The sequence below is a fragment of the Sitophilus oryzae genome, unplaced genomic scaffold, assembly GCF_002938485.1.
Source record: "Sitophilus oryzae breed Bouriz unplaced genomic scaffold, Soryzae_2.0 scaffold_966_pilon_pilon, whole genome shotgun sequence".
Taxonomy (NCBI): domain Eukaryota; kingdom Metazoa; phylum Arthropoda; class Insecta; order Coleoptera; family Curculionidae; genus Sitophilus; species Sitophilus oryzae.
This window is the reverse complement of record NW_022147601.1, coordinates 19,126-44,214: the sequence shown is the minus strand read 5'-3', so window position 1 is coordinate 44,214 and position 25,089 is coordinate 19,126. Positions and strand designations below refer to the sequence as shown.

At 32.7% G+C, this 25,089-nt stretch overlaps 1 protein-coding gene across 3 annotated transcripts in view; it reads right to left on the bottom strand.

Moving 5' to 3' along the window:
* The window catches only part of LOC115891145 (guanine nucleotide-binding protein G(o) subunit alpha), a 49,316-nt gene that overhangs the window by 6,369 nt on the left and 17,858 nt on the right, over window positions 1–25,089 (bottom strand). Inside the window, exons 2-8 of one of the 3 annotated variants that reach the window (XM_030911545.1) lie at window positions 23,076–23,421; window positions 10,497–10,539; window positions 5,167–5,308; window positions 4,057–4,217; window positions 3,790–3,918; window positions 988–1,117; window positions 288–441 (exon numbers count right to left, since the gene is read on the bottom strand). In XM_030911545.1, the coding sequence (XP_030767405.1) occupies window positions 288–441; window positions 988–1,117; window positions 3,790–3,918; window positions 4,057–4,217; window positions 5,167–5,308; window positions 10,497–10,539; window positions 23,076–23,193 (877 nt within the window). In that variant the 5' untranslated portion in view covers window positions 23,194–23,421. The remainder of the gene's footprint in view (window positions 1–287; window positions 442–987; window positions 1,118–3,789; window positions 3,919–4,056; window positions 4,218–5,166; window positions 5,309–10,496; window positions 10,540–23,075; window positions 23,422–25,089) is intronic. The other 2 variants (XM_030911543.1, XM_030911544.1) reach the window with 2 other exon arrangements.

Here is a 25,089-nt window from a genome sequence, read left to right as displayed (position 1 = left end):
CTCAAACCTACCCTTTCCGCTTTTCCAAATAATTTTTCAGTATCACCATTTGATTTAGGGTCAAAATTTATGGCAGAGGATTTTTAAGCCTACAATTTTAAAACAACCGTTTTTTAAATTCACCCTTTCAGTGCCCCTAACTCCCTTAATATGCATTTTCCGCCCTATACTTATAGGAACTTTTTTTACTATTTTTAGGAATACTATCACCCTCCGATTTTTTTACACCATTTCAATGACACCCTGTATAAGGAAATTTTATATAAATCTATATTTTGTAAACTTACCTGTATATTCTGGAAAGCATATCGTAAGCGGTGATTTTTTAATTTTTTCTTCGAACAAATCTTTCTTATTGAGGAAGAGGATGATAGACGTGTCCGTAAACCATTTATTGTTACAAATAGAATCGAACAATTTCAAACTTTCTTGCATACGATTCTGAAAAACAAAAAAGAAAATCGAAATATGTTTATTTATACGTATTTTTTTATCTACATTATATTCCAGTTAAGTGATCTAAGTATCCTTAATAATCTGAAATCACTTCAGGTTCATTTATTTTGGTATAAATGAGACAGAAATAACTGAGCTGGATAATCTAAAATCGTTTGGATCACTTAAATGGAAAATAACTAGATTAAAAGATATCAAACTAAGATGAATCCCTATACCAATATACATGTAAAAACCTAGTAATAACGTTGAAAAGGTTTATAAAAAATCATTACACAAAATTATTACAACCCTTGAAGTTTTCAGACGTGGCGTGGCTACTAAAAAATAGTGTTCTTTGAGAGTAACATTTAGATATTTTGAATAGTTTTTCTTTAATAATTTTTTTTGTTCCTGACGATGCGATGGTGGGATCAGATATATCCCTTGAAATGTAAAGTATTTTTGACCTAAAAACTGTTTTTTTTCTGATTTAAAAAAGGGTAAATAGTAGAAAAAAAGACTATTTCTAAATACGCTGTCAGTACTTACGGTGGTTTCATCCTCGTGAAGCACCTGGTCGTACTCGCTCATAGCCACGCAGAAAATAATTGCCGTCACATCTTCGAAACAATGTATCCATTTTTTCCTTTCCGATCTTTGACCGCCCACGTCGAACAATCTGAAAATAAACAGGAGAAAACATAAGTAAACCGGAAACTTTCTGGAAATAAAATAGAGCCAACTATGCCACAGCATGTTTCTTCACGAACTACTTCAGTATAGTATAAGTACATTTTTATATATTAATATCAGAAACAAAATAAATTAATTAGCAAAAAATCAGAGCCCGTTAAATATATTTTTAACGGCGAGTTTTTGAAAAACACATACTATAGTCTGTAAGATATTATCCTATATTTGGTCAGACATGCTATAATCGGAGAGTTGTAGAGTCTTTGTCCCAAGCGTTTATCAATGCGAGAATTAAAAACCCCAGCTAATTTAGAATTAGCTAATTTCAAAATAGAAAAATACGATTAGATAGCCCTGAGAAAATGGCTAGAGAGGAAAAAATTGTTTTTTCAAAAAATCCTTTTTTTTTCAAAAAACTGCCTCCTTAAAATTTTTGAAACTTTTTTGATAGCATGTTGTCGAACATCCCAAGCTGCAACTTTGTCTCAATTGAACCATCTTCGTATCTGTTACGGTTTCCGAGATACCAATGCTCGTATCCCGAATTTGTAGCACCCTGTATATCACAAGACATTAACATTTGTTGTCGTTTTAGTTTACAGGTAAACTGTATTTTCTGTCATTTTTGGATTGTCGTCTGGTGAAATATTTGTACGAGGATTACTTTTAAATTTCATCGTTTTTCGTAAAAGTGAATTTGTCTCAAAAATTAACGAAGTCCAGATAGTGACTCAGCACACGCGGCGAATAGTTTGCGATCGATATAGATAGATGGCGTTCTCCGCCGGTACATAATCAAGACTGGCGAGATATCTGGATAATAAATCAACAGGATCGGAGAGAAAGAGTGTGGCCGAGGTGCGAGGAATTGATCGTGTGCCAAACGGGCGTAGCGGGAGCAGCAGCCGTTTACCTGTTGTCTGCCGTTGAACTTCAAAAGTATTTTTAGATTGTTTCGGGCCGAGAATAGCACCGCATACAGCCGAAGCCCAAAAAGTTTTCGTAAAAAGGTAAAAATTGCGGAAACAAGTCCTTCTCTCGAAATGTATAAAATGGTGTCAGGACGAATACCTTGACACAAATCAAATCCGCATCGTATATCGTAGTAAAAAAACATATTAAAATTTAACTTTTTGCTCTTAGGTATCTGTCAAATTTAACACTTAGAATAGAGATCAAGAAATGTTTTTTTTTCATGTAAACCAAATTTCAGCCATCTACAGAATGTCCTCGGATTCCTCGGTCTCGGATTATCTTTATAAGAGGAAACACTTTTTTATTATAGACATTTTGAAAAAAAATGCTTCTTCATAAAAATTTTGTTTGTCCTATGATGGTTAATCCTTTTTATACTTTGCCAAATTTCTATATCGGTTTAGAAAAAATTAAAAAAAAAACATAAAAATATATATTTATAATTTAATTTTTTCCTGAAAATCAAAAGCGTTCCTATGGTAATATAATTTCGTTTTCATTCTTTGATAGATTGTTACTGATGGAATTTTTAATTAACGTCATATTTTTTTGCTGTTTTCAAAAAGTTAAAGGGGAACAAAATTTATTTTATTCAGTGCTACGGAAAGGGTAATAGTTATCGGAAAATGTGATGCTTTAACAACAACAACAAAAAATCTGATATTAATCAAAATTAATAATAACCTAGGAATAAACATAGGTTTTTCCTCTTGTAAAGACAATCCGTGGACATACTGTAGGTTAAAAATGTAACGAAATGCAATTTTAAACTTCACGCAGTGTGGAATTTATTTAAACCTTATCTCTAATCTCTACGAGTATGTGGTGTATGTGTGGTATGGGCTCTCAAAGGAAACACTATAAGAAAAGTTTCGGTTTATTGGCGCTTTAAACTCTAAAATCCGTTCGACCCGGGATAAAGAGGGCCTTTAAAGTGGATTTACGAGGCGCATTAAAAAATACCGATCCGTCGACACAAAGTCTGCATTGTGTCGCTTTAGTAATATCTGTGGTAATATCCTACTTAATGCTGCGGGACATGATCTTGGCAAACGGACTTTAAAGAAAGATTTTTGAAAACTATACTAATCTCGAAAAAATAGATAAACATATAGAATACCGGGTGGGGCATCGGCGTTAGAAACATAGGAAATTCCATGCAAATTTTGAACTGTCCTAATATTGGCTCTCCTGTTGATCTTACAGCGAAGTCGTAAATAGGTTAATTTAAAACTGAACAGGTAACATTGAAAAACCAGGCAAATGTCTGAGGACATAACTTAAGGTATGTTCTTAACTTCACTTGAGGTATATTGACATTTGCGTGGTTTTGCATTGTTGCCTGGTCAGTTTTAATTTAAAAATAGATGCAGTTTTTCTTAAATTACTCAAAATCGGCTTGTCCAAAATTGTTCAAAGTTGACATGTGTATTCAGCATAGGCAGACCTTTAAAAACCTATTTACGACTTCGCTTTAAAATTAATAGGGGAGCCAATATTTGAACAGTTTAAAATTTGCATGGGATTTCCTATTTTTTGCAAGTTTCCACCCATTATAAATTAGTCTTTGTTAGGAAGAATCTGAAAACGACTTACCCACAAAATACACTTTTTAATAATGACAATGAACATTTAGAAAAATGATGACACGATGAAAAAGCTGCGATTGGAATTGTTACTTACTTGAAATTAAGGTTTTTGAATGAGAAATGCACCTCAACGATGCCGGTGGTTTTTACGCGCGTCCTCAGAATATCCTGCTCTGTTGGTTGGTAGTCTTTCGCCCCCAGTCGATCTAAATCTTCTAAGAAACTGAAAACACACCACAAATAATAAGTTAATTTGTTCAAAATATTCAAAAGTTGGGTATAACGATATAAATTTGGAAAATTTGAAAAATAATTCTTTATGAAAAAAAATTATAAGAAAGAGATAATGATATGGGCTTACTATTTGGCAGAGTCGTTTAGTTGGTATTCGTTGGACCGTCCGAAACACGCCTGAACACCACTGTCTGCCCACAGCCTTTTCATCGCCGCTATCAGTTCTTCCGAAAACGGTTCCGTGTCCTCCATCCTCTGTATAACGTCGAACACCATCTTGCCATCAATCTGAACAACAAAATAGTTGATATAAGTTTGTAGATTTCAAAGTTATTTTGCAAATTTTCTTTTTAATTAATTTTTTTTATTTTTTTAGCGAACTATTTAAAACATGCTCCAAAAAAGGACGTAATTGCAATATTAAGTGTTTTTAGTTTCACGAAAAAAAAATGGTACATATTTTTTTAAGCGAATTTCAATACAAACTGATGTATCTAATTTGTAATTGCTCCAATTTAAGGATTATTTTGTGCGCGTATGTACGTGTACGTAACCTCTCGATATGTTGTATGTAACTCGCTTCTCTCTATTTTTAAACCTTTCCATCTGTTCGGAAGGTTTGGAGAGCATCGGGAGATGATATATATTATTATCCAGCGGCATTAACATTCCATATAGACTTCAAAAAACGATAAAAATTTACGGATGAGAGGACATGTGCAATATAAATGTCAATTTTTTCGGTTTATTTCAGTGTTCGTCAGGATATTGATTATTTTAATTCACTTGCATACAGTGTTTTTTAAGTAAAATTTCTTTGAGTGAAATTTCAAGGCCGTGACACACAAGCTAGCGAGACGAAAGGTGGTAAGGACGGCCTACAGCTTAGAAATGCGTAGTGACGAGGCGTGTGAACAGTCCACGTGCTTATCAAAAATATTGATATTTCCATACAAGTTTTGTGAAAGTGAATCAAATTATTTATTACTTTTTTAACATTTCAAACTACACTTTTTCAAACATGTCCTTCAAATCCTTTAATTTAATAGCTGTTAAGTAAGAAGTTTGACTTCAAATATGCGCACATAGTAGCTAATTATTCTAGTTATTTTTTCTTGCATATTTTGATATTCTACGTTTCAAAAAACACGAACTATGTGTCTTTAAAAGAAGTAGTACCATAGAGACTAGTATCATACGATTAAGAAAAAAAGAGGGCGATAGAGTTGGCTCTTACCTCTCTTTCATTATTTCCATACTGTATACCGAGGTTTGGCATCGCCCTCAGAATAGCTATGACAGATTGAATGGTATTGCTGTACACTACTGGCCTATATTGCTTGAAGTCTTCCGGTGTAAACCCACTCTCGTGGATAATTCTGAAAATAAAATAGAATGAGTTACAGTAATTATTTACTGAAGAGCCAATTTTATAAAAAAAAAGGTCTACTTAAAATTAAAACCTTAACAGTAATATTCTCGAATAACAAATAACAATAATCTGTTATAACAGCTAAAAAAATATGTCGTTTAGATTCCGCATATAATTAGGAAAAAAATCGAATGTAATATTTTTCTTCAGTAGGATAAAAAATAAAGACCATCCCTTGTTTACTTAATTATGAAAATTAATAAAAAAAGAAAAATAAATTACCTCTTCATCAAACGAAGAACGAGAAGAAAAAAATGACCTTTCCCAGCTTTACAGAGAATTCAGAATTATCTTATTTCTTTTCGTTGTAAGGCTTAAATTCCAGGTCTAATAAAATTGGAAACCGCTTCTTACGAGATGAAAGGAAAATGAAGAAAAACAGAATGCAGAATTCCAGGGGTAGGGCTGTGGGGTGGAAATGGCTTTTGCCTTTAACGTTTCAAGTTCAAGGTCGATGATGGAAAAACAATATCCTGTGGTAAACGGTTTTTATGTATCTTAAGAAAATAAGATGAAGGTATTTCGCTACTCAAAGAGAAATCTAAAAAACGATAACATTAAATTACTACACTGATGACAAAATATGTATATTTAGATCCATTTTGATTTTTGATCTACACAAAACCAAAGAACACTGAACAACAAACAAAAAATGCGGATAAAAAACATAAGGATTATTTACAAAAAGGAATAATTTCGCAAATGCAAGATTTATCAAGATTGTATTTCCATGCAGAAAAATCGTGAAAAAGCATTGATATCGTCATAAAATTGGCTTATTTTATCTCTTATCAGATACGCTTTTCTCCGATATTCTTTACGTAATACTTGAAACATCTAATGAGTAATATACATTGGAAAATAATACGGTTATTTTTTGAATAAAATACATCATCAATAAACCTATTTCAGTTGCTGCGTCGATATGAACATACCTATAGAAAATCTTAAGTAAATTTTAAAAATGACGAATAAAATTGAAGAACATGTAGGACCTTGTACAACAGCTACGAAATCTAATTCTAGAATTTGTACGAAATAAAACTAAAAATTAATTTCAGTGATTCCGTTTCAGAATAATTTCATTCACTGGTATAAATATCCGCAACCGTTGGATTTACATATAAACACGGCTAAAAATATTTTCTACAATTACGAAAGTTGCGGTGATCCGTAGATATGTATTTCACTAGCGAAATAAATTTATAAGTTGTTCGGCGAATAATCTGATATTCGAAAAGACCTAGATGATGAATTTTTCCACAAAAAGAATATGGGTCGAGTTCGGCATAATCGCCATCATCATGAGGCTTTGGTTCTTCTGGCTATTTTCCTCGCGTGGCGTTTAATAATTGAGAAGCTAATTCTGGATCTGAATAGTCTACCGTGTAATGCATCGGAACACGGGACAGGAAATCCCATGTTAATTTTGAAAAGGCCAAATATTATCTCCCCATATGATTTTATGCAAAAGTTGTATTAGACTTTTTTGAAGATTGCTTAAAGTTGTACTTTTGTGTAGAATTTTGTTTCATTCAGAAAAGAAATTTGAAAGTTAGTTGTAAAAATCTATCTTCAAATTAGTAGAATTTATAAACGTTGATTCTCACTATACCTTCCGTTTCCATTCCATATCCGTTCCGTATTTTTTATTGTATTGACGCTATACGTAAGCTTCCGTTCCGTATCAGTTCCATATTTTTTATTGTACAATAATTTATATCATTACGAAAGTTTTATTATAAAAATTTGTATCTTTTTAAAAAGGCAATAGATTTAATTAAGAGATAAAAGAATAAATAAATATCAGCAAAATTTTAGCTGAGCTGGTACAAATGCAAGAACTTGACAACGCTGTTTCCGACACGCTTCAGTCCGTCCGCCAAAAATGTATGGAAGGAAAGGATATGGAACGGAACGGAAACGGAACGTATAGTGTGAATTGTCCTATTCATTTACATGGTATAATATTTTATGTAAACGGAAGGGAGTTGATATGGAAGGTATAGTGAGAATCAACCTTAATACGGTCCAGAGGTCCTACAATAATTAAAATACCCACAAAAAATATGATTGTGTCATTGTCAAATTCGATGTCACATTTTGTTTACAAAAATTTGAAGGTACCAAACAGAGTAATTTTGTATAAAATAATTATGAATTTCGCAACTTCTGAAAAAGATACGATGGTTAAACGACTGGAAATAGTATTCCCGCTGTGTTAGATATGTTCGCAGCTCATCAGTCTCCAGAAAGTCTATACCGAAAGTCAACAGTTTAAAGAATAACCGGAGGTTTGAAACTAAAGGCATTAAGGTATTAAACACATGGAAGTGTGAAGACAAAAATAATTGAACATGAAGAAAATAGCAATGACTTGAGTATTATTCATGTTGAAGAAAAGAACAACATTGACTCCCGTCTTTTGGGGATGCAATAGGAAAAGACTACAGGATATTTCGCCTAACGACTTCTTCCTGTGGAGCACACTCAAAAACCGTTTTTGTAGGCATATTAAATACAGAAATTTAGATGGACTGAAAACGACACTCCTGTGGAATGCTAAAGATTCTCCCCTTAACAGTTTTGTATTGTGAGGCGTGAATTTCAATCATTTGGGGTATTGTTTGGCTGTGAATGGGGAATTATGTAAACATTTTATTAGTTAGTATAATTTAATAAATTTCCTTTAGTTACAAATATTTCTTTTATTTATTAAATTATTTTGGATGTATGTTGATGATCGAGGTCTGCGAGTGATCGAGTTATGAACAGCAAACAAGTCATACACTGCGAAATTATTCTCAGTTCAACTAATTATTCTTTTGTAGATAATCATTCCAATTCAGAAAAAAAATTACAACCTTTTTCAAACCACACAAAATTCTTGTAAACAAAAAGAAAATGTGCCAACTTGACAATGACAAAATCATATTTTTAGTAATTTGAACGAAGTTTTTGAAAATAACTTTTCGATTCCTATTCCAAATAAAACGAAATTCTAGACTACAGTACAACTTTAACGTCTCTTCAAAAAAGTTTAATACAATTTTTGCATAAAATCATCTGGGGAGATAATATTTGAGATTTTCAAAATTTACACGGGATTTCCTATATCCCGCGTTCCGGTGCACCACACGGTATATTTATAAAATGGACTACCAGATTCTGTGCATACTGCAATGTTATTTCTATACCAAATATAAAATAAAAAACTTGTTGAAAAGAAGAGGATCGATATCCAATGTTTGTTCTGACGAAGCTTTATCGGGAAACACTTTATCCAAGGGACTTATCCAAATAAAAAAAAATACATTTCGATAACGAAATTAATACACAAACACACACCTAACGAACGTTTGTTTAGTAAATTCGTGAACATATGTGTCCATATTATAAAAATCTATCTATAGGTGTAAAACTTTTAATCCTGAATGAAGCGCACGTCAAATTTGCAGATATAAAAGTTCACATCCGCTTTCTAAAAATAACGTTCTATGATACGGTCTATGAAAAAAATAACATGCCAGTCATTTCCACTTGAATTTTATCTAATGTTGCTTTTTATTAGAGGTTCTGTTGAAGGCTCTTTAATGGATCTGAATAAAATGCACTCTCTGTAGATGATGTAGAATGTATGGAAGGGGGAAAGTTAATCACTGTAACCTTATACATCTATTGTGTCCCCTTTTTCTTGAGTTATATTTCATCATACAGTCTCAGGCCTTTGGTAAACGCCAGTATATGGGACGGTTTTACAAAGATTAGTTCTCCATCTCCGATATCAGTCTTACCAGCATTTATGGCAGGAATGTTTGTCGTCTCGAAGCACTCAGTGATATGGTGTTCTGATTTCTGATTTTTCAACACAAAATCTGCATTCGCCGTTGTTTCTTAGCTTAAATCTACTGAGGTGGTTAATGAGGAGACAGAGTCCTCTTAAAAAGTTATACGCAAATGCACTCATATCTAGCCAGTCTATAAATTAGTTATTTATCTTTAACACAAATATTTAGGTTAATTTAATTTTCTGCAATACTATACACATTTTTTAACAAATTAGGTTACAAAAATATGGTACAGAAAATTTTGCAAAACACAAAAAGCATCTTACTGTACGACAAAATGTTCCGTACGAAGTGGCCTTTACGATGCCAAAGATATAATGTTAAAGAGACGCATGATACGGATGTCGTCGACAATGTGACGTAAGGCGCCCTAATTAATTATTTAGCGTCGCCTGCGGGGGAGCCACTGTCGCATTTTTCCCATTCTATTCGGATGACTCGCAATTTCTTTTTCTCCGCGCGATCCAGAGCCGCTACTTCCCTTTTTCTTTTTCGCTTTTCTGTTTCGTCCCTTAGGCGACTATGTAGCTCGGGTTTTACTTTTTTTATTTCTGTTACAAAAGGAAATGGATACCAATTCATATTATACTGCTTAAGATTTTAGGTGTGGAGTTCTATCTTTATTGTGATTATTTTGAGAATTTTTTTATCAATAATAAGGAAATCTCAGGGAATTATTGCCTGTTTATAACATTGTAAAATTTACTTCAAAATGATATACACCCTATAGTAAGAAATGAGCTGTTTTTATATCGAATTTCTATTTTATATAGCCATTTTAACAGAAAAGGATCTTTTGTATATTCTTGTTCGCTCCAACTTTATTATTAAATACCGGGTGTTTCTCAAAAGTGGCTCACACCTGACGATCCAAACTATTTTTCCAAGGCTCCTTGATAAAAAAGTAATGTTTTTAACACAGCTGTGGCACTCTAAATTGAAATTTAAAATACGATTTTTTTAAGCGAAAATGCCAAAAGTACACATATGATATGTCATTCTATTCAGAGTGTCATTCTCTATTGAATAAAGTAAAAATACCGAGAGCGCCGTTTAAAAATCAAAAATTGTAGTCATTTCCGGTGAAACAGGAAGTGACCGAAAACAACTGAATACGTCAATGAATCTTAATTTATATCATATACTAACATACCAAATTCCGTTTATTTATCTATTTATCTGAAAAAATAAACAAGTTATAGGGGTGAGCCACTTTTGAGAAAGAACCGGTATACTTGAAAATACTTGAATGCCACAAATTATTTATTTTTAAAATTTTAAACTTACTTCATTTGTTTTACTATCGTACTCTTCCCTGATTCGCCAGCACCTGAAAAAAGAAAAACATATGAATATTTTTGTTATAAAAAAACTAAAATAAATATAATATACCATGTATATTATTGCACACTTCAAAAAGTAAAACTATATTTTGAAAATGTGGCTTCGGCGATGGCTATGAAAGGAAGATCGCTGTCATTTTATATGTAAAATTATATGGGGAATGTCATCGATGTTCATTTCCAAGCAACTAGACGCCGTGTTTTTCGATCATACTGTATAGTGTAACATAAAGCTGCGCCTTTGTTTGGCTTTACTAAACTCAGTATAATATATTATGTGATGATATAAACAGTATTTCCATGTTTTGTGTTAAATAACTTTCTTATCGCTTACAATTTTTATCCATGGTTTCGTTCGAGTATATTTCAATCTCCTTGATCCTTTATATTAAGCAAAATAAAACACTAAAACATTTTATACCCTAATCTCTCCAGAGATAAAAAGCTGGAAAAAATAACTGAGAAGAGAAAATAATTGCGAGAGGGTATAAACTTTTTTTAGGGCTGATTGCATTCGCTCTTTTTTCGCGTTTGTTTACTGGAGGTCAGTTTCCTTTTTAGTGGCGTCGAGATAATCGTATAAATTTCGTCTGGGGGGTAAATATTTTTTCAGAGAATAAGTTTGCGTTGTATAAATATATTCCATCCGCTCTATTTTGTTTATTCGTTTAAAAAGGACTCTGTTTACTATGGCTTTTCGGGAATGAAATTCAGATAATCGTTTTAGCGTAGATCAAGTGAATTGATCAAGTCACAGAAATTCAACTGAATTGAAAGCATATTCCGAGTTTACAAATATCAAAAAGCTTCTGTTAGTTAATTCAAAATGGCAAAATTTTGGCAACAAAATTGACAAAAAGCTTATTGTGTAAAAAACTATACGTCAAAGAAGTGTCTTTACACACGTTTACACGAGGACTCGTGTAAACGGACATTTATAGTTTTTATATTTTGAAAAAATCCCATTAGGTATATAATCAAAACCACCATCTTGTCAGTGATTTTTTATCTCCTAGGAAAACAAATTTACCTCGAAATTTACTTAACCAACAAAATATGTTTAACGTTTCAGGGGATATATCTTCCCCCCTACATCAGAAGGAAAACACAAAAAGAATAAAGGAAAATTATTTAAATCTCAAAATGTAACTGTCATAAACTTCTTCGCTCTTGGTCTTCTCCTCGTATTTTCCTTACTAATTTTGTTGTTTTTATTTTTCTTTATAATAACTGGAGTTCGCCCAACTTAAGAAAACGTATCCTTGTGATAATTGGGAAATTCTGCCCTAAGGAAGAACGAGGAAAAACGGAATTGTTTCAGAGGTTGTTGACTTTGTCACACAGTTGGGACAAAGCAATTCAATCGAATAAAGATATTTTCAGGTTACTCAAAATGAAAAAAAAATGAAACAGAAAACAATAAGAATGTTATAAAGTAACTTAACAAAACTAATTCCTGATGGAGTGTTTGATGTAAGAGTATACAATGTCCACAAAAAAAAAGTTTGCTACAAGTTGTGCATGTCTTGTTACAGATAATGTAGATGTCTCTATTGATATACCAAAAATGTTTATTGAAATAGAAACTAGTATTTCTAGTTTCTTCGCGATATTTTAGTCTTTTTAATCATAAACATTTTTAAAAAATAGCAGTAACAGTTCCAAGTATTATTTGATACTTTTAAACGCTAATAAAATCAATAATAAGACAGATTCCTGTTATTTTGAAATCTGAAAAGTTACTCCACAATCTATGTGTTACACCACAATCAAAGCTTGATCGATAAACAAAAATCATCACTCGCATACTGAACCAAATTACGGGGGTGGACGGTATGTATATAAAAAAGGAGTGGAGATATTTCAAAGTTAATGAGTAAAGCGAATCGGGGTCTTCTGGCAAATAGGAGCTTAATTGGTCTGAACCGAATGAAGCTGTACATTATTAATAGAGACGGTTCTATATTTAGATGAAATTAAAGGCAAAGGGGTATTATTATTAAAACCCTTTGTACATAATAAATAAATGAATGCAAATAGCTCTTTAAAGTTATCTTATTAAAATTAAAATATAAAGTATAAATAACTTACACTTATTTGTAAAGAAATGGTAAGTAAGTAATGAATTCTACATTCATCTCAATTTAAACTTATCGTTAATAAGAGTAAAATTAAGAAATAATAATGTGTCATTCTCCTGAACTATATAAATTACACTATACTTATTATTGCAGTTTCTGTTGTGCAGTATAGTACCAATTTCAGCATATTTATCTATTATCTATTTACTAAATGAAGTCTAAATTAAGTCACAAACAAATTGTGTTACAATGAGAGACCTCTGAGACCTGAGACCAACTCCTAGAATTCGTAATTTTCTCTGAATAGTGCGAGTACAACAAAAAAACAATAAGATCGGTTATTATTGACGCGTATAGCGATGAAAAATAGCAAAGAAAGGGATGTTTGTTCATTGTATCACACCCACCCCATTTGTCAATCGCAATTCTGACGTCAAAGAGCCACACGGTGGGATTCAAATTTACGCTATCTCAATTACGCCAACGTATGTACGTATTGAAAACAACCACAACGGTCTAGGAAAAAGAAAACGTTGTAATTTATAAACTAAAGAAATTACAAAGTTGTAGACAATTAAATGCCACTCTTAGTACACACAGTATTTAATACAGTCTCAGGGCTTTGACAAAAGCCAGTATCTGAGATAGTTTTACGGAGGTTAGTTCTCCATCTCCAAAATCAATCGTACCAAAGTTTCTGGTACGAATTGTTGTCGTCTCGGGGCACTCAGTGATGAGGTGTTCTGGTGTTTCCCCATTTTCCCCACTGAATCTGCATTCGCCATTGTTTCTTAGCTTCAATCTACTGAGGTGTTCATTGATGAGATAGTGTCCTGTTAAAAATCCCTTGTCAATCCGAAGATTGTTCTTACTCAAATCAAGCAAAATCTAGATATTTCTCGATCGTAAGTCATGAGAAATTCCTTCGAGTGTCTTAAACCTAGAAGGATTCCTATTACAGGTTACGGATGGAGTCTTTCAGGTTCTTGGGTTCTGCTTTAAGTTGGTTTCCACTCGGGAAGCAGAACGGTTCTGGTCCAGTTAGTGGACTGTTCGCTCCTTTTCTAGCTAGATCGTTTGCTTTTTCATTACCTTCTATGCCCTGGCGGGATGGCATCCAGAGTAGAAGGACATTATTTTATTTGTTTTCCTAATTTGTTCAGCCTCTCTAGGCAATCTAGGCATTTTTTGACCAACTTCGAATTGTTGGTTACCGAGTTAGTCCCTCTTTAAGACTATTGGATTTGATATTTTATATTTTTTAGACTATTCTTTTGATATTTTCTTGACTTAAAATTTATTAAATTTTGATAAACCTCTAACATTCTAAAAATAAAGTTCACGTTTAATATAAATCGAAAAGCGAGGGGCAATATTACATTACATCGTTATCAATCCCTCACTTTTCGTTTAATAGGAAGGCAAAAATGCCAAAAATAGCGATCGCATCGAAATTCGGCGGCGGATGTGTATCGAGAGTCGAGAGCGGATCGGGGTCCCCTTTTTCCACCACTGCAGCCTTATTAAACCGGCAAAAGGGCCCCGCAGTGGGACAGAGTAGTCGTAAACCAGCTGGACAAAAATAAAAGTCTAAAAATTTCAGTATTGTTTTATTTCTTCATAATATTTTTTCTCAGAAACAAGATTTCTGTCCTGTCCAAGAAAAAGAAAAAGGGCGAGTCGAACTCTTTCTACCAACCGGCCGGATAATCCTGGCAGCTGTGGCCGTTAAACCGTGTTAAATCAATATACTACTACTACTACTAACCAACAATTTGCGTGGTTTATTCTATAAATAATGAACAAAACGTGTTTGTTTACAGTAATTTTGATAAATTATGCGAATATTCTCGTTGATTATTGGTTTGAAATAAATATGACAATGTCCTCCAATGAAAATGCGAGTTACTTAACTCTAATAATTCTATTTCTGAGCTAGCAAATGAGCAGCTGCTTTACCTAGACCGTTATTCAGAAGCTACAAACCTATCGATGAAAATATGCATGATAATTTCGGGTATAGTATCAAATTTTTTATAATGATTTTCTAAGCTCTAAATCAAATGATTTTTGGCGTCTGATCTGTGCGATCGTGCAATCCTTGCCCACTTTTCGTCTCGCTAGCTCGTGTGTCACAGCCTTGAATTTATAATCCCAGGGCGCGTACAGAAGTTTCACTTCAAAAAACACACTGTAGAATTAATGATGTACCGATTATGGTTTATGCTCTTTTTCTCAATATTAGTGCCCATAGCAACGCTCGAAAACGAGCGGCAACTGTTTCTGGCCCCGGCAACTTGTTGACGATCGGAAAATCAATAAAATGGAAGACCGAGGGCAGGAACAGCCTTGTAACCGGGCGCAAGGGGGGCTACGCGGTACCCCGGGCCCCAAATAGGCGCTATTTTTGGATTTTTCGACAGTCTTTTGCCGGGGATCCGAAAAACGTACAAAAAATATATTTTTTTACAGAAATTGTAATTGAAGAATCGAAGTTACATTGAAAGAGTCTATATAAATTTAAGTAAGGAATAATAACATCCAGCGTTTCGAGAAAAAAAATTCCACAGCTTCTCGTAATAATAACAATTAAAGAATCAACAAACGTATCTGGAAATAGAATAGGCGGAGATCATTCTCTGTTGAACAATCGCCATCGAAAATTTAAGAAAAAACACACCGAGAGTTATTCCTCTAAGTTTTATATTTATACCGATAGGCGGCGCATAATTGTTTATTTATTTTAACGGAGGAGGTTTCTACGTCATAATCGCTTTCTGTTCTTTGTCAAACGAGATTAAAGGGAAAATTGGTTGATTTTCAAAATTAATTGTCCCGGTAAGGACAAACAATAAACAGTTTATGCGTCTATTTAGAGAAAATTACGAATTCTAGGTTTGTCTCATTATAACACAATTATTTGTTTGTGACTTAATTTAGACTTCATTATTTCAGCCAAATAACTATCTAGTCAACGTGTTTATTTTTTGTAAATATAACATGTATTGACTATTTCCATTCTAAATACCTTGAGAACGGTTACTCGTAGCGATTTTTACCAAGAGACATTTTTTACGTAAAAAGTCACGGAAATGTATATTTTTTCAATCTGTACCTTTATACAGGTAAGGACGAAAAGGTATTACTGTTCAAAACAGTTAAAAGGCATGAAGGTGACGCCCTCTACAAGTAGGAGTTACATTGACAGCAAAATTAAATTTTTAATGTCAAAAAACTCCCAGACACCAATTTTCATCAAAATCTTGACGTTACTTCCGAAATTATTTGGAAAAAATCGAAATAAAACTACACCTAATCAAATCTCCGAAACTAAGCTTTTTAGGACATACATTTATAGGGAGTTTTTTACTTATTTTTATCTGCAGAATATACTGCCGAAGTTTCAGGAATATAGTTCGGACCACCCTGTATATTATACCTTTTAAAAGCAATTTAAAATTTTAATGATTTATTTATGTTTTTTTTTATTTATTAATTTTTGTCGCGAGGCTATATGACATATGACATGTCATTAGCAGTACCTATAAGCAAAAAACAAATTAAACATATATAAAGTAAAAAAAAGAAGAAAATCGCGGACCTATGACCATTACGATTATTCATCCTGTGACACTTCGAGCAATTCTGTGAACTAACTATACCAATAATGTGCGTTTTCAAGGCCGCATTTATAAAGTCAATTTTTATATCTATGCTAATTTTCCCAGTTTTTACATGGCGCCGATATAATTCCAGTAAAAAAACTGACGATGTATTCATAGAAAGCAATCATTGATCTCGTTTTTTTAACAAAAAATTGAAAAAGATTTTATTACCTGCCATCTAAAATATTATAAAATAATTGTGTCATATTTTGTATATAAAGTACCTTGCTTTATAGACTTAAAAAAGTATATAACAAAAACGTAAATTCATCCCTTAAATATCGATTTTAATTTTATCCAGGAAAATAACCTGACAAAAATGAAGTAATAAAAAGAAAATAAATAAAACATAAAACTCCAGTAAAACCAACATCGTAAAACCGGAGACTATAAAGGAAAGTCGGATCTTATCGGTTTTGTAGAAGGAAAAGATCTCTTGTTAAAGGGACATTGATATTAAAAAAAAATCGATATTACATTCTATTATTTTTTATTAGCCAACTTTGATTGGTCAACTCAAACATTACTTCGCAGAGTACAAAATATAAGAAAAAAAAAATGAATTAAAATAATTTTTGGACAAATCACAAGAAGCTACTAATTAGTCTTATTTGAAAGTTATGGTCCACAAAATAATTTACTATCGATGTATCGCTAGCTACCTATTAGGTAGATATATCGTTACCTACCTATACTTAGAAATATCGATATATCTGGACATCCCTAACAGAAAGTGGAGTTTTCATCATTTTCCCACTGGTAAATGAAAAAGTACCCCTATTTACGTGGGTATAAGATTTAAGAAAGGTCTTTGCGGTATGATTTATGAAACAAAGACCATCAGTTTTTTTTTCCTGGAAAGATAGAATTTTTTACGCGCCCAGACCAGACATTTTCTTATTTATTTTTTTCCTCTTCAATCTTCTTATTGTTGTTTCTTTTGTTCAATCTGCTTTGTTTAACATAATGTACTTTGGCGAAAAATTTATGGATTTATTTTCACTAAAAAACACTTCTTGGAAGTACAAAAAAAGTATCTGTTTATTTCATATTAAGTCGGAGAGTTAAAACTTCAGGGATATAAATATCTCAGTTACTTTTGACTGTCTGAATTTCTCAAACTGTCAGTTTTTAAAAAAAATCAAAGAAGCGATACAGTCTCAAGGCTTTAACAAACAGCTAAATACTTCTCTATCCTTATTCCTGCTTTGGTGCTTGTTAAGCTACAAATACCTGAGCTTTAGAGTTATTTATATTTGATTGCATTATAAATGACTCTTGTTAAAGGGTACAGAGTGGGCCAAATTGGCCGCTTTTAAAAGAAAACACCTTTTTCTATAAGAGATAGACGAAAACTAATATCGGTGTCTGCGGAGCTCAATTTTTATCAAAAACAAAAAACATGATGGTGAAAACCGTACATCGACATCTGTATGATTTTAAATTCATTCAATTCTATTACATTTTTTATTTATTTTTATTAGATTTGTTAAAAATGTACATTTTTGGAAAACACCCTCTAACTGCGAAACGGTATCAGATATCAATATGCGGTTTTCACTTTTCACCATCATGTTTTTGATAAAAATTGAGCTCCGAACACATATTATTTTTCTCTCTGTCTATCTCCTTAGTCTATCTCCTATAGAAAAGGGTGTTTCCCTCTAAAAGCGTGCAAGTTGATCCATCCTGTACACTTTGGACTGTGTTCCATGAATATTGACAAATTGTTGCTTGAATGTTTTGCAAAAATGAAAAAACTGGTTTACAGTGATTACCATGAAAAATAAAGCTACATCTATACGTCAGCTTATGATTTACCGAGTGATTTACTGTTATTATTAGTTGGACGACAGAGCTAGTAAATTGTCGTTGTAATTGAGGAGTTAGGCGAGCGTCAAAATAGGGAATTATTAATTACGCGATATTTTCAAGAACTCTTTCACTTATCGGGGTAAATCATGCTTATTAAGCCGTCAGCGGGCTGGTAAACATCATTAAGGCGTATTGACATCGGCGGTTTTGTTCAATCTCTTAATGCCGAACAAATATTTTGACCCGGCACGCGTGGGATGACTAACAAACAACTTAGCAGATACACACTGGATGCAATTATTATGTATTCTTATTAACGAATATCGATTACAATTAGGGATAAGGATTTAGTTTTGGTTCAGTGTTATGCCTGAATTGGAGGATTTTACAGTCAAAATTCGTCGATTGAAGGGCTGAAGGGTTTTTATCCAAAAAGAAGACAGTATGGTTTCTGGCTGTTTTGCACAATAACAATAATTGTTAAAATATGTAGTAGGAGTATTTATTGTTTTTCCTACATCTATTTTTCTACTTTAACGGGTGTTTAATTAAGGATGCCTCGGTTCAAAGCAATGTTGCTGTCTAAAAGTCCGAAATTCGAAAGATTTTAACATTTAACAAAAAATTAATAAATATATACATTTTTTCCTTTCAACACGTCTTATTACATACATACCATAACAAAACCAATGTTTTTGATGTTGAGAAGAAATAAATAGGTATATGGAAAACATATCTAATATAAGTCAGGTGATCATGGCGTCCCTTGCACGATTAATTATTCTCGGTTCAAGCACTCATTGTAAGCAATGAATTTTTTGAAACATACTTTATAATACTGCTGTCGAGTATCTATCACAGCATTTTTGATACATCGGTGTCCGAAAATTACCAGAAATAAGTTGTTATAAAAATTTTCACATTCAAAGAAACATTCGAAGTTTTTCCTATATTTACGTTTATTATACTATTTTTTTAGTATAAACTTGACTTATTATTATGCAGGTGTAAGAATAGTTAAAGAATTTTTGTTTTAAATTGATTTGTTATTAAAGTTAAAGTACACAGTAAACAACTGATGCAAAGTAAATAATAATCAGCAACCTCTAAATCTACGAACTCTATTGTCTATTCTAACGTGGGCAAACAATAAAATAATTTCGCTATTAGCTTTGTTAATAACAATTGCGATCGGTGGCGTTATAGGACGATTTTGGTATACGCAAACGACCACAGACGCATACGTAGGTTTGTTGCAACAAATAGGCGAACCAAATAGAAAAAATTACGACACCAAAATAGACAATCACAAAAATAGATTTAATTATGTACTTTTGATTCAAAATTTATACTGATTTGCACTTGAGAATATTGTTAATAAGAAGTGCGAGTCGGACTTTCAATAAAGACCATGTTATTTATGATTTAATTGCAAATGTATAGTTTTTAGATTTTTTCCTATACTTGTAGTATAAATCGGTATTACTTGCCAAAATTCACAGTTCTAGGTCAACGGAAAATATCCTATAAATTTGAAAATGCCGAAATATACGTTTTTTGCGGCATAACAAAATATATTAACAATTTTAACAATTTCTCTAAAATGTCCACCTTACAATATATCCCTATCATAATATCATATTATGAGCTTGGCAGCTCGCAGATCCGTAATGAGCGATTTGACGGCCGCGCCATTCAATTAGCCCAAACGGCTTTGTGTAATGACGCCAATTATTTAAACGTTCATTCGTGGCTGGCACTCGAATTGAACAGCGACACATGTTTCCGGATGTTTGCACTTAACCCACTGCCAGCCCAATTAACTGCTCCGAAAAAATGTTCAATCCTAATCCTTTCTTTTCGACCATTTAAAACGCGTTAAATGCGTCCGGTATGAGATATAAACTTGAGTGAAATGGCTTTTTAAGTTGTTTTTCGTTCTATTAGTTTTTCTCTAGGTATACACGGCGTCTCATATTATAAGAATGTAGTCTAAAAGGATCTCGTGAACCAGAAGATATACAAAGATGATTAAATTAGAGAAAAGTAGTGTTTTGCTGAACCATAAACGTCTGTTAGGGTTTAGCAAGGCCCGACTTTTGTCTAATTAATTTTAAACCAATAAGTAAAAAGTATTTTAAGCTAACGTCTCCTTTTTTCGTTTTTCCTTTTGCTGCTAAGGCCGGCATCAGGTCTAGATCAAGTTAAAGAGGTGGAGAAAAAGGAGACAGATCCTCCAGCCTCCACCTCACGAATGCCTCCAGCCGGAGACAAGCTTCTAGACTGTGAACGGCACGTAGGATCAAACTCTAAAATCGTGGAAGGGAGTATACCCTCGGAGGAGGTAGATGTCCACTCATCGGAGGAAGAACACCTGTTGTCAGAGAAGGATGGGAAATGCCCCGCCAATGAATTCAATGAACTCACTAAGAAACTCATGTGAACATCAGACATTATTTTTTGTATTTGATTAGCTGACTAAAACTGTGCTTTAAAGCAATTAACAATGTGTACAAAAAATTACAAGACACGTTTCAAGTGAAGGCTGTAAGATAAAAAGCTTTCAAAAGATCCTCAAAAACCATCTTAGACCATTTATGTTCATTGGAACTTTACTTTTATTTTTATCTGCAGTATCTTTCACTGAAATTTAGTCCGCTATTTTTTATACCCTGTATAATGGTTTAATAAAAATTTCTGCTTTTCCACCTTGTTCATAATCGTCCTACGTCAATCGAGATGTTCGATACGATTTGTGAATGGACCTGGTTGCGTAGGCGCGCACACACAATAGAGGAAATTGAATGGACCCGCTTTTAATCGTGGGGTCAAGTGATTCCAATTGCCTTTAATTGTCTCTTATTCGAGGTGTCTGAAATCGTCGATCTCTAATTGCCCCACATCTGATCTCTTTCTAATCAACTAATAAATTTGGCGAAAATGTAATGTGGGCAGACAATAGTGGGCGAACTTGAACAAAAAAGAATTAGTTGTTTCGAGGAAGATATTAAGTTTGGTATTACCTAAGTATTTTATTTCTTACTGAGTTAATATAAGCTTATATCGTCTTGATTACGTTAACGATAAATAGAGTCATAACTCCCTTGGTTTATTATTAACGGGCATTAAAATGCTATAATTCTCTACCTACGTTTTATAGGTAACAATCATGAAATATGATAGAGACATTGAGTAATAATATAAAATGAAAATAGACACTCATCTAGAGCTACCAATAAGTTATTTACATTATTAATGTCACGTATAATAAATTTACAAGAAAACAGTTTCATAGACATCCCCTGCTACAATATTTTTCTGTCCCAACCACTGAAGGTAATTTTTATATTCCTTTTGGTAAATGGATTCACTTTTAGGTGGAGTTAACGCTTGTCGTGCTACTCCAGTTTTTTTAATATTTCCTCCATTTTAATGGAAACGTACTCGAAAGTATGCCGAATTCGTGCAAAAGGCGTTTTTTTTTGACAAACGAATGAACTCGATTAAAATTAACAACCGTCAATTAATAAAAACAGGCCATTTAATACAATAGTAACCTGGCACCAAACAAAGTTCCTACCAGCAGCGTTAATACAAATATACCGGAAAATTAATAAATGTAACATTTGTGTGGTTTTAGAACGGAACAAAATATTCTAAATTCAGTAAGAAATAAAATGATCGATTATGGTTTCTTGGATACTTAACACGTTATAATTCCTTTGATACATAAATATCTACTTCGAGGTATTTTTTAAGAAATCTTTTACTTTCGCTATTATATTGCGGCAATCTGTAAGCAAATGATTCTTTTTTAGCACGAATAATCAGTAAATATAAAAATAACTGAAACTGCATCTACAGAAGCCTGCATTTGTTTTCGTTTTCTCTGTTGTTGATAAGATGCCCTGGCCAAACGACATATAAATGGTGTTTTTAACCTTTCTCAACGTGTTGTTTATAACTATAAAAAGACGGGATCGAGCGAGTGAATTTACGATAATGCAAATTAAGAGCGGCATTATTTCATCAGTTAACATTACACTTTTAATTGAAAGCCATTAATAATAACAACGTCTGTTCGTAGGCTCGATGCATCGCGTTTGATTTTTTGAACGCACACGATGACGACTGACGACTATAGTTGATACTCCTTGTTGCGAGCCTTGTTAACAAAACACAATAAATGCCATAAGTTATTTACTAATTTAAAACTATAAAACTCTACTTATTGAAGTGAAACTTGTTTACGCGCGTTAGGAATAAAAATTCAAGGCCGTGACACACGAGGCCTTGAATGACGGGAGACGGCCGTGACGCGCGAGCTAGCGAAAGGAAAAGTAATTTCGGCAGTGTTGCCACAGCCTTTGTAAAACATGTTAACCCCGCTAACTCGTGAAAATCTACCCCGATGAAAAATAAGCCTGTGCCAACACTGGGTGACACTAGAGGACGCTGCCATATTTATTTCAGACCAATAATCAACGAGAATATTCGTATAATTTAATAAAATTACTGTAAATCACTATAAATAATGAATTGTTTGTAATTGAGCTGTAATTTATGTATTATTAATCCGGTAAATGATGGAGATAAACAATTGTGATTGATTAAAATTTTATTTCAGGATGAAACTTTTGTTAACAACTGGGAATTCGAATAATGTATTGAATAATGACAAGTGACATCTCTCTAAAAAAGATAGCGATTTAGAGTGTCAATTTGGTTATGTAAAATTTAGAGTGACAATTTTGATTACACAAAAGAAATACTGGTTGCCTAACGATTAACATTAATTTTACAAATTAGAGTTTAAGCTCTAGATTGCGGTTTATCGCAACCCATAAAACCTACCTTGGTAGAAAATTTCAAGATTCGACCTTGAAAACTGGCCCTTAAAGGTTAGTAGCAGAAGTTGTTTTACATAATAAATAAACACACATTCATCTCATTTCTTTTTACCTAAGAGCAGCAATTTTACATCCCTCTTGGCCTTCTGCCCTTCCTCCTTGAGGGTCTGGTCGATGGCCTTGGTCCTGGCGATGGCGGCCCTCTCCTCGGCCGACACCGTGCACCCCATGGCGCAATCCTCGATGCACGACGTGGTGGCGGCGGGTGTTCGGCACTTTCCGGCGGGAATCGCGGCCGCTCGCGCGACTATCGGCTACTATCGGGGGGTGAGATTACGTCACGTCGCGTACGGTCTTCCCCGATAAAACCCGATCGAGATTTTAAGCTGTTGAATATTCCATCGGCTGGTTGAGGTGCTCTTCAACCTGTGATATGTAGAATTTCTATTTTTCACACCCTGTATAAAGTTGTTTTTTGGTTATTCGTTGGGGAGATGTTTCACCAATCAATGTCTTATAATGAATTTTTGGTTTGTATTGATAGTTAAAAAAATAACACTATTTTTGATGTCGTCTTTCGATAACAATTTAGTTATAAATTTATACACTAACTTATATGTATAGCACTTTAATATGACGTTATTCATAATTGACAATGGATAATTGTTGAATATTATTTATTATACAATTAACTTTGTAATAAATAAATTAAAAATTAAGTAAGGCATATCAGTTTACTCTGGTATTGTCAAAAATAATAATCGATTATTTCAATCTATAAATCGAAATTTCATTAAATTTTCTCTAAAATACACGCACAAATCATATTGAAAGTCTTGTAATTTAAGAACATAATCATTTGATGAGAAAAGAAAACTTAGGCGCGTGTTATTCAACAGAAGTGCCTTTTCTTGATAATTATAAAAGCTGAATCACTAATGAGCGTAAATATTTAAAAATAATAGTTTTAGGAAATACCTCTAAATATGTGAACTAAATAGATTATCCGAATTCCTAAAAATATAAAACTCTTTGAAAGGAAACTGTAAAAAAAATGTTGCCAAAATATAGATAAGATAAAGATTTTATTTTTTTCATGATATAATATCAGATTCAGCGAGAAGATACGTTGGTTTAGTTACAAACCTTATTCAAAAAATTATATCAATCGATTTGTCTACAGATCGTACTGTATATATGTTAATTTGGCCCTGTGATTTTACTTTATTGATGTCTATATGAAGTCCACTTAACTGGGAAATTACATTACATTGAAAATTGTTTTATTAATAAGTTGGAAACTAAATTAGTTCTGAGTCCTAAGTAATTTAACTATATGCAAAAGTTAGGGTATTGTGTGGTATTGTTCAAAGTACCCAAAACTAATTGGAGAAATTGTTCTATTTATAATGAAATATGATCGAAAAAACCAACGTCAGAGTTGGCTTGGTAAATGTCATCGACTGTCCTGTCCAAATCATCTTTTTTCAATCACATAGTATATTTTAGTTATTGATTTTTTTTTCTTCCATGAACATAAAATTGTAGTGCTGTATGGTTTTATTGACTATCTACTATTTAAATTTGAATTTAAATTATAAAATATTGCTTGTCAATTAGAATAAAAATCACATTTGGTTGCAATTTTACTTTAGTCACATTAAATTAATTACTATATTTAATGTATAATGATTTTACTCTAGTACCTATATTATAAATGTTCAGATAGTAACGAATTATATTTCGATATCTACCTACACTAAAAAAAAATATATAAAACATAAACGTTATTAATTTCATTAACGTCATTATTTTTCTATATGTTATTTTTTGATAAGTTTTTGACTAGAGATTGACCTCGCCAAAATTATCATCGATTGTCATTCCCCAGCCGCCTGTGACGCTGTTTTTTTTATCATACGGTATATTCATTAGAAGCATAAAAATAATAAATTTTTCAAAATACCAAATAAATCTTTTTTCGAACTATTATTAAGTCAATATTTATTTGGGTATATAAATTCTTTATGGTGTGTTTTGTTTTTTCAGTGTACCTATGTAATTATTAAAAAATTACTTTTTTAATAGATTGGAAATTGTTTTTTTCTAGTAAAAAACATTGACGA